Source organism: Lepidochelys kempii, chromosome 1 (assembly GCF_965140285.1).
Source record: "Lepidochelys kempii isolate rLepKem1 chromosome 1, rLepKem1.hap1, whole genome shotgun sequence".
Taxonomy (NCBI): Eukaryota; Metazoa; Chordata; order Testudines; family Cheloniidae; genus Lepidochelys; species Lepidochelys kempii.
The window spans coordinates 222,131,818-222,146,976 of NC_136380.1; the positions used below are offsets into that span (position 1 = coordinate 222,131,818).

General features: G+C 40.9%; 1 protein-coding gene across 6 annotated transcripts in view; it reads right to left on the reverse strand.

Annotated features, from left to right (window-relative positions):
* VWF (von Willebrand factor) overlaps positions 1–15,159 on the reverse strand; it is a 227,597-nt gene that overhangs the window by 99,423 nt on the left and 113,015 nt on the right. For all 6 annotated transcript variants that reach the window (XR_012155350.2, XR_012155349.2, XM_073315040.2 and 3 more), the window contains exons 28-30: positions 10,409–11,796; positions 7,362–7,481; positions 5,902–6,045 (exon numbers count right to left, since the gene is read on the reverse strand). Coding sequence is in view for 4 of the 6 variants with exons in the window: in XM_073315040.2 (XP_073171141.2) it covers positions 5,902–6,045; positions 7,362–7,481; positions 10,409–11,796 (1,652 nt within the window). In the remaining 2 variants the exon portion in view is untranslated. The remainder of the gene's footprint in view (positions 1–5,901; positions 6,046–7,361; positions 7,482–10,408; positions 11,797–15,159) is intronic.

Sequence of the window (15,159 nt, forward strand, 5' to 3'; positions counted from 1 at the left end):
ATTGGATTAATTTGTAGTAAATCATTTGATACAGTGAAGAGCAAACTCTTACTTTGAAGGAGTGGTTTAAATTGGCTTGGATACAAACATATTGCAAGGACTGAAAGATGTTAAATGAACATTAAAAAAACATAATGATAAAAGGCAATGTGCTGCGTTGGGTGGGAATTGTTGAATGGGAAGCCATAGGGATCCATGCTAGAGCTTGTCTTATTGAATACTTTCATTCATGAACTGGGAAGGTGGGAGGAAATTCAGGATATTAATTAGAATCACAGATATGAGATTGGAAGCAAATAGGAACACTCCCAGTGAAGGAAGAGAAAGTGTACAACATGACCTAGAAACATTAGAAATATGGGCAGGATAGAACAAAATGAGATTCAACCTGGAAAAGCCAACCGAGGGAAAAAATATTCCAGTACACGGGCCATTAATGGTGTTGTGGGGAGACACTGGGAAAGCAGAAATTGCTTAAAGATCCTTTTCTTTAATTTTGACTGAAGTGAGGGATAAAATGTAAAATCCATTGGGGAGCTGTAGAGTTGTGAGAGACAGGGGAATCCAACTAGGTGGAGGTTCCTGCATAAATCTTATGAAACATGATCTTAAGTGGGCTCAATAGTTTCACTAACACCTCCATCATGGTTTTAACCAAGGAGGTAAAATTCTGCAGAGGTCTTAATTACCCTTGCCTATTGAAAACTGCCTGGGAAAGAAGTACAAAGAAATGGTTCCTAAGTACTGAAGAAGGGTAAAGCAACAGCCACTTAATAGGAAACCAGTGGCCTGATCTACACACAGTATTTGCACCAGTTTAACTGGTTTGCCTACCTGTGGAGTTATTCCTGACCCCTTAAATCTGTGTTTAAATCTTAATGTAGGGCTTGTCTATACAGTAAAGTTATTCTGGAATAAAGGTTTCAGAGTAACAGCCGTGTTAGTCTGTATTCGCAAAAAGAAAAGGAGTACTTGTGGCACCTTAGAGACTAACCAATTTATTTGAGCATAAGCTTTCGTGAGCTACAGCTCACTTCATCGGATGCATACTGTGGAAAGTTTAGAAGATCTTATTATATACACACAAAGCCTGATCAAGAATTCCACCCTGTAGTGTTCCTCAGTAAAAAACTGTCTGAGAGGGAAAGCAACTGGTCAGTCGGTGAAAAAGAATGTTACGCCATTGTCTACGCTCTGGAAAAGCTACACCCCTATGTTTGGGGTCAGCGTTTCCACCTGCAAACTGACCATGCTGCACTGAAGTGGCTTCACACCGTCAAAGAAACTAACAAAAAAACTTCTTCGGTGGAGTTTAGCTCTCCAAGATTTTGATTTCGACATCTAACACATCTCAGGAGCTTTTAACAAAGTGGCTGATGCACTCTCCCGTGAAAGTTTCCCAGAATCAACTGGTTAAAATCGTCCTTGAGATGTGGAAAATATTGTTAGTCTTTATGTACTTGGTAGTATATTTAGAGATGCATGTGTCTTATTAACTCTGTTTTTCCTAGAGCTCCAGGAAGAAATCCCAGCCAGTGTTTCACCCTAGCTGAGATTTGGGGGGTGTGTCATAAATATAAAGGGAAGGGTAAACCCCTTTAAAATCCTCCTGGCCAGAGGAAAACTCCTCTCACCTGTAAAGGGTTAAGAAGCTAAAGGTAACCTCGCTGGCACCTGACCAAAATGACCAATGAGGAGACAAGATACTTTCAAAAGCTGGGAGGAGGGAGAGAAACAAAGGGTCTGTGTGTCTGTCTATATTCTGTTTTTGCTGGGGATAGGCCAGGAATGGAGTCTTAGAACTTTTAGTAAGTAATCTAGCTAGGTATGTGTTAGATTATGATTTCTTTAAATGGCTGAGAAAAGAATTGTGCTGAATAGAATAACTATTTATGTCTGTGTATCTTTTTTGTAACTTAAGGTTTTGCCTAGAGGGATTCTCTTATGTTTTGAATCTAATTACCCTGTCAGGTATCTACCATCCTGATTTTACAGAGGGGATTTCTTTACTTCTATTTACTCCTATTTCTATTAAAAGTCTTCTTGTAAGAAAACTGAATGCTTTTTCATTGTTCTCAGATCCAAGGGTTTGGGTGTGTGGTCACCTATGCAAACTGGTGAGGCTTTTTATCCAACATTTCCCAGGAAAAGGCGGGGTGCAAGTGTTGGGAGGATTGTTCATTGTTCTTAAGATCCAAGGGTCTGGGTCTGTAGTCACCTAGACAAATTGGTGAGGCTTTTTACCAAACTTTGTCCAGGAAGTGGGGTGCAAGGTTTTGGGAAGTATTTGGGGGGAAAAGAGGTTTCCAAATAGCTCTTCCCCAGTAACCAGTATTTGTTTGGTGGTGGTAGCGGCCAATCCAAGGACAAAGGGTGGAATATTTTGTACCTTGGGGAAGTTTTGACCTAAACCGGTAAATATAAGCTTAGGAGGTTTTCATGCAGGTCCCCACATCTGTACCCTTGCGTTCAGAGTGCGGGAGGAACCTTGACATGGTTCGTTGTGTGTATATAATAAGATCCTCTAAACTTTCCACAGTATGCATCCGATGAAGTGAGCTGTAGCTCACAAAAGCTTATGCTCAAATAAATTGGTTAGTCTCTAAGGTGCCACAAGTCCTCCTTTTCTTTCTGGAATAAAGGAGGTTGTGAGTTTAAAATGTAACATCTATTCCAGAATAACTCCATGCCGGGACACACTTAGTGCAGAACAAGGCCTGGTCTACACCTAAAACTTAAGTCAACCTAATCACGCCGCTCAAGACTGCAAAATTTTGCACCCTGACCACCATAATTAGGTCGTCAAAACCCCTGGTGTAGATACGGCTAGGTCAGTGGAAGGAATCGACCTAGCTACCGCCTCTGGGAGAGGTGGATTAACTAAACTGACAAAAAAAATCGTTCTGTCAACATAGGAAGCATCTACACTATGGCATCACAGCTTTAGCACTACAGATGTGCCACTATCACACAGAGACAACCTAAGAGTGCCCTTCTCTTGTTTAGCTTAATCCACTTCCAGTCTCCTAGCTATTTTGAAATAACTCACGTGTAGACAAGCCATTACCAATTGAAGCTAAGTTAATATCAGCCAGCTGTAAGATAGATCCCATCATCATCGTACCTGCACACCTCAAAACAAGTTTATCCTCAAAACACCCCTGCAAGCTAAGAAAGTGCTTTTATCCACATGGAAACCCAAGGCACAGAGAGAGTAAGGGATTTTGCTCTAGATCACACACAGGAAGTCTTTGGTGTTCATGCTCTGTAATGAAAGAGGTGCCAGGGCTCAAGCAATTAGGTGCTGGGGCTCAAGTAATTTTTTTACATTCATCACTGATGCAGCAAGCTCAGAGGTGCCAGGGCTATGAACTGCCAAGCCTAGAGATGCCGGGGCTCAGCCCTGGCACAAATTAAGCCTTGTTGGTGTCCTTGACAACTCTGAAATAAGAATATTACAGACACAAAAAACTCCTTTAAAAGAACATTATTAAGATTGCAAAGTCAAGCAACAGATGATAGGAAATACCAGAATTAAGGCTGCCTGTGCAACCCTAATTTGGCCCCATTGTGTGTACGCATTATGACACGGTCTTTAATTCCATGATCACATACTAGTTTTTCCCCACAGGATGGATGGTGCACAGGATGGATGGATGGTGCTCACTTGGTGACCAGCAATTCAGTTTTTTGTTTTCTCCTTATTGTTAAATGTGTAGCCTGAGGCCTCATTTACTACACAGTGTTCAAACCCTACACTGGACACAGAATTGGTCATTTCCTCACAGGCATTCCTATGGTGCTCCTCACGAATACCAGAGTGCTTCACAAATATTCATTTATCTTCACAACACCACTGTGAGGAGAGGAGGCATTATCTTGGTTTTACAAATTGGGAGCTGAGGTACAGAGAGATTAATGTCAAACATTTCCACTAATTTGGGGTGCTCAATCTGACACATCTAGGACCTGATTTTTCAGAGTACTTAGCATTAGACAGCACTTTATACATTCAAAGCACAGGTTGCATTGCAGCAGACAGTGCCCAACATCTCTGAAAAGCAGACCCCAAGGTCTGAAGTCAGGCACGCAGAAAATGAGGAACACACAATTAGTGTAAGAACACTAAAGAGTTATCATGAATGTAGTTCACACCCTGAGCGTCAGCAAACAAGCTACCTGGAACTAAGCAAAGAGAGTTTTACCATAGGAACCAATCCTGCAGCTGTTCCTGGCATGAAACAGCCCCACTGACTGTAAAGGGACTACTCACAATGGAATGGGCAGCGTAAGGATTGCACAGGATCATGTTTTCAGTATGGGAGAGACTATGCAAATGAGAAGCAGCAATGCTGGTATTATAGTGACAATGCTGGTTGGTGTATTAAACCCTTGAGCATGCCCAGGACGAATGAAAGATGAGCTTTTCAAAGCCACCTAATGGATTTTAACACCCAAATTTGGGGCATCCAAATCTTTTAGGCAGCCTGGATGTTTCCAGAAGCCTGAACACTGGTAGACAGAGCTGAGTGCTCATGCATTTCCCAAGAGCATTGAGCCTTCTATTCCACCAGCCTGACTCACAGATGCTTATTAAATGTTAAATGTTAATGATGCTTATTAAATGTTAAATCAAGACCACAGGTGTCTTTGCTCCTCCTTTACTTACTTGGGAGGAGTGATTTCTATTCCATTCAGGGTCTCAGACCATCTCCCTCACTGTGGTATCTGAGTGCCTTCCAATGAGAAACAAACAACTCACTGGCAACTGCATAATGCATCTCCCAGTCCATCTCCTCTCCCCAGGACAGGACCATGTTTTCGTTGCTTATCCTGCTAGTCTCTGTAGCTTGCTATACATTACATAGGAGACTTCATGAAAGTTATCTATCTGAATGTAACAATTTCTCTCACAAAGAGCTTGTAGAAGTCTCATCAGCCATCTGGTATTTTTATTTCTCCAGGCTGAGAAAGCAATCATAGCCAATCCTCCTGCGAACTATGGAGGTCAGGTTTTATTTCTCACTTTTCTATAGCAATAACTCTTTACAGGATGAAGTAGGCCAAAGACCCTAAAATCTGTACACTTCTCTGCTCTTATAGGACCCTGATGCTCGATGGCTGCCAGACAGAATGTGGTTCCAGTCCAGAAGAATGAAATTCTCAGAGTATTTGGTCAAAGACCTGATATATTGTATATATATAATTTGCATTTGTTGAACTTACAACTGGAAAGCTTACACACACACACAGTCTTCCCAGGACCATAGGGGAATTTGGGTTACCCAGGAATATTAGGACTAACATAGATGTGTTTCTGGGTACAGTTTTGTGGAAGTGAATGAAGCTGATGAATTAGTGATGATCTAAATCCTAAATTACCATTTTCCTTCACTTGCCTGAGAGATACATAACACATGAATATTGAGAAATATTATAAGGAATAAAGAAAGTCATCATCTCCTTTCCAGTATAAAGCATGGTACACTATGACCTTCGCAACTCTTAGACAGACACGTTTTAGAGAAAACTGAAACTCTTTGCCCATAAATCAATATATAACGTGAATGAATTATGAAAGAATATATTCCTAGTGCATCACACTAGCACAGAACCATCTGTCCAAGATAGTACTCAGTGTTGTTGTAGCTGTGTCAGTCCCAGGATAATAGAAAGAGAAGCTGGGTGAGATAATCTTTTATTGGACCAACTTCCACTGGCGAGAGACACACGCTTTCAAGCTTACACAGAGCTCTTCTTCAGGTCAGAAGTTGGTCCAATAACAGATATTACGTAACCATCTTGTGTCACTAATGTCCAAGATAGTGTTTAGGATCAACCTACATTTAACGTTGTTCCCCCCCCACACACACACACACACACATCCACACAATCACTTACCTAGTTTGCTGGGACCCTGCTCTCTTTGATGAATTGAGCTCACCCTATTTAGAAGATTTTCACTCTCTTGTGGCATGTTCCATGAAATTTCTAGAGTGTTTGCCCTTGCATACTGGAGAACCGACACTTGAGTTAAGGTATTGTCTGAAGCAGAAAGCAGAAGACAAATGATATAAATAAAAGACAATCCAGCTAAACAATTTAAAAATAAATCTGAAGTCACACTTTATATTAGGTTGAGCTGGTTGGAAATTTTCCATCAGAATGATTTTCTGAAGGAAAATGCAGTTTCCAGAAAACTGAAGTTTTCCACAGGGAAAAAGAATCTCAGTGTTGATAAAAAAAATCAATTTTCCATAAATAAAATTTAAATTAAATATTTTATTCTGTCAGTTTGACCCACACAGGAATATTTTGTTTTGCTGAACCAACCTGAAATGTTTTGTTTGAACCAGTTCAAACTGCATTTCCCTAACAGCATTTTACCTTATGGGAGCTGTCGTTTGGGTCCCATTCTCTCCTGTGCCATGATTCCATGTGAGATTAAAGAGACTTTTGGTATTTAGCCAAGATGTTCACATCAAGACCAGACTTTTCAAGCAATAGATCCATGCATCTAAGCATGGGAGGGAATCATGCTGTCAGGATTGGGACATAAGCAGCATGTCTAGTGGCTGGAGTCAGAGTCAGGAGCCATGCTAAAGGCTCAAGCCAGAGTTGGAGACCATGGTCAAGGATCAGGAACCAGAAACAGGTCAGGAAAGCAGGAACCAGAAGCATGGCAAGGAAGCCAGCTTCAGGACTTAGGCAAGGTAGGGTCCAATATAGCAGCCAGCTAGAGGCCAGCTGTGCAGACAACTGCCTGTGCCTCTCTTGGGTTTAAATAGGAAACTCTGACCAATCACAGGTCCTGCCGCTCCTCCACTTAGGGCCCAGGGAGGCAGCCCTGTTGTAGCTTCAGGTTTCCTGGTCTCTCCACTTGATTGATTAGTAGTAAGCTGCTGGATGGGAATAAGGCAGCAACAGTTGCCTGGGAACCCTGCAGACCCAGGTTTGAGACCTGTGGGTTCCTGACACTTGCCCTCTTGAAACAAGATACTATCCCCCTCAAGAATGTAGTCAGGACATTCCCACTAGTTATCAGCCAGGATGGATATGATTCTGACCCACCAGTACTGGACCCAAGTGCACCACTTCCTGTATCTTGACAAAAGAAACAGCTTAAATTTCAACTGACACCAGGATGTTCCTCATCCTCCTTGGACACTGTCACTAGAATGGGAGCCAACTGAAATCCAGGAGATCACTCACACATGGAAATTTAAGCTTCAACACACTCTTTTTTTTAAAAAACAGGGTGTGTGTGTAAAGTATCAGGGTCAATACTGTCATGGCCCTTACACAAACAAAGCAAGGGTAAAAGAAAACTAAGTGTTAGAGTTAAAGCGCTGTTTACTTACTGATGCCATAGTTTCCAATAAATGCTTTTACAAAACTTTTCATTTCCTCAAACTCTGATGCTCCAACATTGGAACTTCCATCCAGAAGAAACATGATATCCATTGGTCTGCTGCAAAGTCCTGAAAAGAATATAAAAAGGCTTCTTAGATAAGATCTGTTGAATAAGGAAAGGAAGATGGCAGGAAAAGGAAAGACAACTGGAGTTTGGGAAAACAGCAGGGCGGTGTTCTGTTGTTACAAGCAGTAACTGCCTCTATGTCAGAACATACTAAGCTGTATTTTCAACATGAGAGCTTTGCCCCCCGGTCTCCAAGTAGAACATCTCACGATCATTCCTAAATCCAACAAAACTTTGAGGTTTTGCTTTACTTGGCAGTAGTGAGGCCTCTGCTGATACGCCATGTCCATTTTTGAGCACCACACTTTCAGAAGAGATGTGGACAAACTAGAGACAGTCCAGAGGACAACTATAAATATGATAAGAGGTTTAGAAAATCTGACCTATGAAGAAGGGTTGAAAGAACTGGGCATGTTTTGTCTCGAGAAGAAAAGGCTGAGGGGGAACATGGTAAGAGTCTTCAAATATTTAAAAGGTTATTGTAAAGAGGACAGAGATCAATTGTTCTCCATGTCCACTAGGGGTAGGAGAAGTAGAAATTGGCTTAGTTTGCAGCACAAGAGATTTAAGTTAAATACTAGGAAAAAAAATTTAGCTATAAGTACTGTAACAAGTTACCTAGGGAGACTGTGGAATCCCTATCACCGGGGACTTTTAGCAACAGGTAACCTATGAGGGATGGTCTAGGTACATTTAACCCTTCCCCAGTGGGGGATGAAGTAGATGAACTCTTGAGGTCCCTTCTAGCCCTACATTTCTATGATTCACAAAAGTTTCACAGTGAAATAATCAAACCTCTAGAAGCAGAGGGAGGAAGTGATTTTAACCACTGATGGGCAGGCAGAGGAAAACAATATGGCTCCATCAGCTGTTTTTTAATTACCTGAAAATCAAAAAGGAATCCCATAAAATGTCAAAACATGGACAAATTACTAAGGAGGTATACAAAAGAACAGCACAAGCATGAAGGGAAAAAATCAGAAAGGCTAAGGTACAAAATGAATTACACTTAGCAAGGGACTTAAAAGATAACCAGAAGAGTTTCTTAAAATATATTCAGAGCAAGAGAAGGATGAAGGAAAGTGTAGATCCTGTTCTTAATGGGAAAGGAGAGATAATAACTGATGACATCAGGAAGACTGAAGGGTTTAATGCCTATTTGCTTCAGTCTTCACTAAAATGTTGACCAGATACACAACACAATTAATATTAACAAAAAGGGTGAAGGAATGCAAGCCAAAATATGGAAAGAATAGGTTAAAGAATATTTAGATAAGTTAGATATATTCAAGTCAGCAGAGCCTGATGATATTCCTCCGAGGGTACTTAAGGAACTAGTTGAAGCAATCTCAGAACTATTAACACTTATCTTTGAGAACTCCTGAAGGACAGATGAGGTCCCAGAGGACTACAGAAGGACAAACGTAATACCTATCTTTAAAAGAGGAACAAAGAGGACCTGAGAAATTTTAGACCAGTCAGCCTAACTTTGATACCCAGAAAGATACTGGACCAAATTATTAACAATCAATTTGTAAGCACCTCCAGTGCCATTGGGTTAAAAGGAATAACCAGCATGCATCTGTCAAGGACAAATCATGCCAAACCAACCTAATTTCCTTCTTTGGCAGGATTACTGGCTGACTGGATAAGAAGAAGCATTAGATGTGATGTATCTTGATTTTAGTAAGGCTTTTGACAGTCCCACGTGACTTCTCATAAGCAACCATGTGATCTAGATGAATTTACTATAAGGTGAGTGCACAACTGGTTGAAAGACCATATTCAACAACAGTTTACTGTCAAATTGGGAAGGACATATCTAGTGCAGTCCCGTAGGGGTCAGTCCTAGGTCTGGCACAATTCAATATTTTCATTAATGACTTGAATAATAGAGTGGAGAGTATGGTTCTATAATTTGTGGATAAAACCAAGCAGGTGACATTGCAAGCACTTTTGAGGACAGAATTAGAATTCTGAATTGACCTTGACAAATTTGAGAATTGGTCTGAATTCAACGAGATGAAATTCAATAAAGACAAGGACAAAGCACTTTAATTAGCAAGGAAAAAAATCAAATACACAACTAAAAATGGAGAACAACGGGCTAGGTAGTGGTACTGCTGAAAAGGATCTGAGGGTTATAATGGATCACAAATTGAATATAAGCCACCAATGTGATGCAGTTGCAAAAAAGACTAATATAATTCTGGGATGTATTAACAGAAGCACTCTATGTAAGACACAGGAGCAAATTGTCTTGCTGTATTTTGCACTGGTGAGGCTTCAGCTGGAGTTCTGTGTCCAATTCTGGACACCACACTTTAGGAAAAATATGGAGAAATTGGAGAGAGTCCCGAGGACAGCAACAAAAGTGATAAAAGGTTCAGAAAACCTGACTTATAAGGAAAGGTTAAAAAAACTGGGCACATTTAGAAACAAAAGACTGAGGAGGGACCTATTAACAGTCTTCAAATAGTAAAGGGCTGTTATAAAGAGGACAATGGTAATTTGTTCTCCATGTCCACTGAAGGTAGGAAAAGAAGCAATGGGCCTAATCTGCAGCAAGGGAGATTTAGGTTAAATATTAGGAAAAACTTTCTAACTATCAGGGTAGTTAAGCTCTGGAATAGGCTTCCAAGGAAGGTTGTGGAATCCCCATCACTGGAAGTTTTTAAAAACAGGTTGGACAAACATCTCTCAGGGATGATCTAGGTTTACTTGGTCCTGCCTCAGCACAGGGGGCTGGACTTGATAACTTCTCAAGGTCCCTTCCAGTCTTACATTTCTATGACCCTAAGTTCACCTTCCACCCCCACTCCAATCAACTTGGACAGCAACATGCAAAGCACAATCCATCTCTGATTCCAGAGAAAGCCTGATGAGAAACAGAGAATGAAAATACATAGAAAATATATCCAACTTTACCTGAAGTTGCTGGGGCCATGCTGGATTTATTTGAGCAGCACGTTTTCAACACTAAGTCAGGTGCTTCTCGAATAAGTCTATTATAACTCTCTATGATTATTGGGGTGTGCCGTTGACTGATCTTCTCAAGCTCTTGAATGTTCACGTTGGGGGTAATACCTATAGGGATCACATTTATGTCCCCCGCAACACTTGAGATGACATCAGTGGCAGGGTTTGCAGTCACCATGTACACTAAGCGTGGCACTTGTCCCCTGCCTCCATTGTCTGTGGTAAATGTGTGTTCAGAGACATAGCTGAGAGCATTTCCAGTGTTGGTGGCATTCCCTCCTTGGTACTGTATCTTCCTCACCACCTCAATAATGTCTTGCTTTGACTGTGCTTCAGTGAAGGAGTACTCAACAGTGACAGTGTACGAGTACTGTATGATAGTAATATGAATGGTTTCTTCTCCTATGTCCATTTCTCTGATAACTTTTGCAATGAACTCCTTGATTATATTGAAGTTCTCCTCTCCTACTTTTTCAGACCCTTCAACAACAAAAGCTATATCAAGCACTTTGGAAACCGCTTTACGTGGCAATGGTGTCGTAGCTAATCTCGTGAACTCCCAGCCATGATAGGGTACCGTCACTTTAGCTGCCCGGGGTGGGGTTGTAGTAGGTTTTTGGGTGGTAGTTGTTAACACATCACTTTCTTCAGGCACAAGATCACACAGGTAATTGATTATTTCATCCCTGTTTTCCATTAACTCCTGTACGTTGTTCATTATGAAGGCCTTGTTTTCTGGCCACTGCCTTTCAATTAGCTTGATTTGCTCCATACTAATAGATGGTCCGATGCCTACTGGTATTACTGTGACTTTCTTCTTTTTCAAAAGAGGGAGGATGCGCTGAATATTTCCTGGAGACTTGCTCGCTGTCAACAACAGAGCAATTCTGGCAGCATTTGTCCTTGGTGCCTTTCCAAACACATGGAAAACAATATATTTAAGCACTTCAGTGGCAGAGGCAACTTCTCCACCAGTGTATTTTATGTTTTGGACAATTTTCCTCATCTGAGATTGTGTTTTAATATCTTTGAGCCCAAGATAGATGTTGGAGCCAGTGCGGTATTCCAGAATTGACACTCGGATTTTCTTTTGGGAGATGTGGAGTTTTTTCATCATGCTAATTATGAAAGCTTTTAACAGTTCAAAGTCCTTTTCTGAGAGTTTGTTGGAGCCATCCATCAGAAAGGCCAGGTCCATCATTTTGCTGCAGGAGTATACACGTGTCCCTGTGTCTATATCTGTTTCTTCTGTAGAAGCAGGCGTTGATGTAATGATTTCTTCCTCTTTCTCTTTTGACTCACAGGCACTACATGTTAAGTTCTTTCCTTCACAGTGACTGCAAGAACCACCAAAAAACTAATGATAAAATGAACTTTGATAACAATACACCACCCCTGATTGAATACAGTTATATCTTATATAGAAATGAGTAAACAAACGATTCAGCAGGAACATATAATTTGCCATGCCAGATTGGATCAATGGAGTATCAATTTCCATATCCTACCTTGTTCAGTACTCTATGATTGTTGCTTCAGAGGAAAGAAAACTGCCACCAACGGTGCTACCTGGCAAATTGTGCATAGTGGGAAAATCTCCTTATTCCTGCAGCAATCCTGGGACACCCAGTAATGGAATCATTACTTATGGAAATACACTAATGTATACATGCAGGAAGCATGTAAAAAGTACTAAGTTTATTAGATAAATGTCTTTTCCCCAGCTGTCTTTGGGTGAACATGCGTCATACCATGGAAACATGACACCAAGTGCTGGGCTACATAGAAGCCACTGGGATTTGTAGGCACCACTTCTGATGAACACGGCCAGTAGATTTCGGTCACACCCCCTGGTTGCATCTTCACTAGGAAAAAAGGTTTCTTCTTAACTTGAGTTATTTAACTTGAGTGAACTAACTAGAGGTAAAATCCTCGTGAAGATAAGGCAGTTTGTAATTTGACAGGCATAAGCATGTTGAGTTAAAGACTTTGAGGGAGTCAAGGGTTTACCTTGATCTGCTAACTCATGTGAAAACTATACACTGCCTTGTCTTCACGAGGATTATACCTCGAGTTAGTTCACTCAAGTTAGCTAACTCGAATTAAGAACACACCTTTTTTTCCAGAGTGAAGACCAAGCCGCTCTGGGCAGTGCCTCGTGTCATGGGCTCATTCAAACCTGAAATCTTAAACTGAAGTTTCATACATAGAAAACTATCCACTTCTAATGGCCTTTTGCCATTGGCATTATGAAATCAATTAAATTCACCTGGATCCCTTTGCTTCCCTTCCTGTGTTTTTAGATCATCTTATTATTACTCTTAACTTATTTCACTCTCACACACATTGCCTTTTTCTTATTATCTTGACTTTAGCTTTTGCCATGTGTATTTTACTCCTGTATTTTTATTTTACCTTGTTTTTCTCCTCTTCCCTGTACTAAAATTCTTCTAGTGCTTTTCTTCTCTCTTTCTGTCCCTTTCCTCTTCCCTTCTCTCAAAAAAAGTAGGAGCTCCCCTCTCTTTCCTTACTCCTCTTCCCTTCCAGATCTTTCCCTCCACTCATACCCATTGGCACGTTCCCACTTTTGCCTCCTCTGCATGTTCCCATCCTTTTTGCCACTTTCTGTATGGGCCTCCATTTCTCCCTTACTCCTCTCTCTCCCATACGTTTTCCCACCTACTACCGCTCCCCCTGTATCTACAGCCTTGCAGGAGATTGCTTGTGCTCCCTTAGCATGACTTCAGCAGCTCCGACCTTGCCAAATCCATCTGCTCTGTGCTCTTCACTCTGCCTGACTGAGGAAGGAGCACACCTGAGCCCAAGCACAGGCTAGTGGATCACCACTCAATGCATTTTTCCAAGTCTACTCGACAGTAGGAGAGACAGAGTAGGGAAAATGTGTGAAATGGCATTTGCCCCTCCAGAAATACAAGAGACACTAGAAAAGATGGAGAAAATTCAGGATTTTCTGAAGAATCTGGGCAGCTGGGAGGTTCTTGGTTTGGTTTTACATTTATTAACGCTATAACTATGGTATTTTCAAAATTCTTTACCCATTGAATCTGATGCACTGGGGATATTTGATAATGCACAGAATACACTGAGCAGGAGTCCTCAATAATCTCCATTATATAGGGTGCAATTGAATGGGTGCTCCAAAACCACTCAGATCATTCATAATAGCGATGGACAAAACAGTCTGGAAAAAATTAGAGGTATGCCAAACCTCAGAATAGAGCAGGACCAGAAACCAAGCACTTTTTGGATTCAAATACTTTTGTAACCTCTCTCAGGTTATTTCTAGAGCTCCCATCACAACAGTATGTAAGATGGCACTATAGAGACACTGCTGGCATTCTTTCCCACTGTTAAAACAGAACAGCGACACTCTTCTAGCTCACAACTCCAGGCAATGAGAGCTGTATATAGTGTGTGGGATCAAGGACAAAACATAACTTCAGTGGAGTTACTTGGGATTTACATTGGCGTAACTGAGATCAGAAACTGGTCCATACTCAAGTTGCAGTGGGGGAGGTTTAGATTGGATATTAGGAAAAACTTTTTCACTAAGAGGGTGGTGAAACACTGGAATGTGTTACCTAGGGAGGTGGTAGAATCTCCTTCCTTAGAGGTTTTTAAGGTCAGGCTTGACAAAGCCCTGGCTGGGATGATTTAACTGGGAATTGGTCCTGCTTTGAGCAGGGGGTTGGACTAGATGACCTTCTGGGGTCCCTTCCAACCCTGATAGTCTATGATTCTATGATTCTTTAAATTATGGTTTTGCTCTGAAAATTTGCTCTAAAAATTGAATCATGTGGTTCCGCCTTTGTCATCTTTCAATGATTTCAGTGAGCAAATGTGTACCGTTTATAAGTAAAAGATTTGCTTTTTCCTAACTGTCAGAGCTTCAAATTCCAACTTGGGATCTGAGAGATAAGCTGAATTATTTCCTTCTCACACATCACCACCAGCTTCCTTGGGCCGGCCAAATTCTTTCCTCCCTCAGTGGCTCCTGTGAAATGTTGCTGTCTTCAGTGTGGTTGTACAAGCATAACTGTTTGGAACTTAGTAAACAATTCTGTTGAATATGCATGTGAAGGGAGCGATTGAAGCCTCTTCCCTCTGAGCCATGCCAGCTTTGCAGGGTTAACTAGAATGATGGGAAGTAAACACTTATTTTCTTCACTAATGAAAGCAACCAGGGACCAGTCTATTACGGAAGAAGATGCCATTTTTCAGAGCAAAACAGCACTTTAAATGTGACATCCAAATTCAAGTTCTCCCAAGGCTGTGTTCTTTCACATTGCTTTTAGCTTCTTAATTGGAGAATACACAACTCCCTTTGGCATTTAGCATATTGTAACATATAGGATTTATTATTTTAATCCTAATGCAATATTTTGTGATTGAGATTCCAATTTCCTTTGGATATTTGCTATAAAATTCATTTTTGTACAATATTTTCTATTGTTTGTACAGATGGTGTAGGCATCTAAATTAGGTGACAGCTACGTGCAAAGATGTTTCCCTAGTGAGGTAAGTTTACATAATGTTCTAAAACCTTATGTGAGTGGTGGTTAGCGTATCAACATTAAAGATAAATTATTATTAAGTATTGTGAAAATTAGGGAACTGGTTTACGTAGATGCATTTTTGACCTTTTGATGGAATTCAGGGCTTGCAATTTATACTGTTAA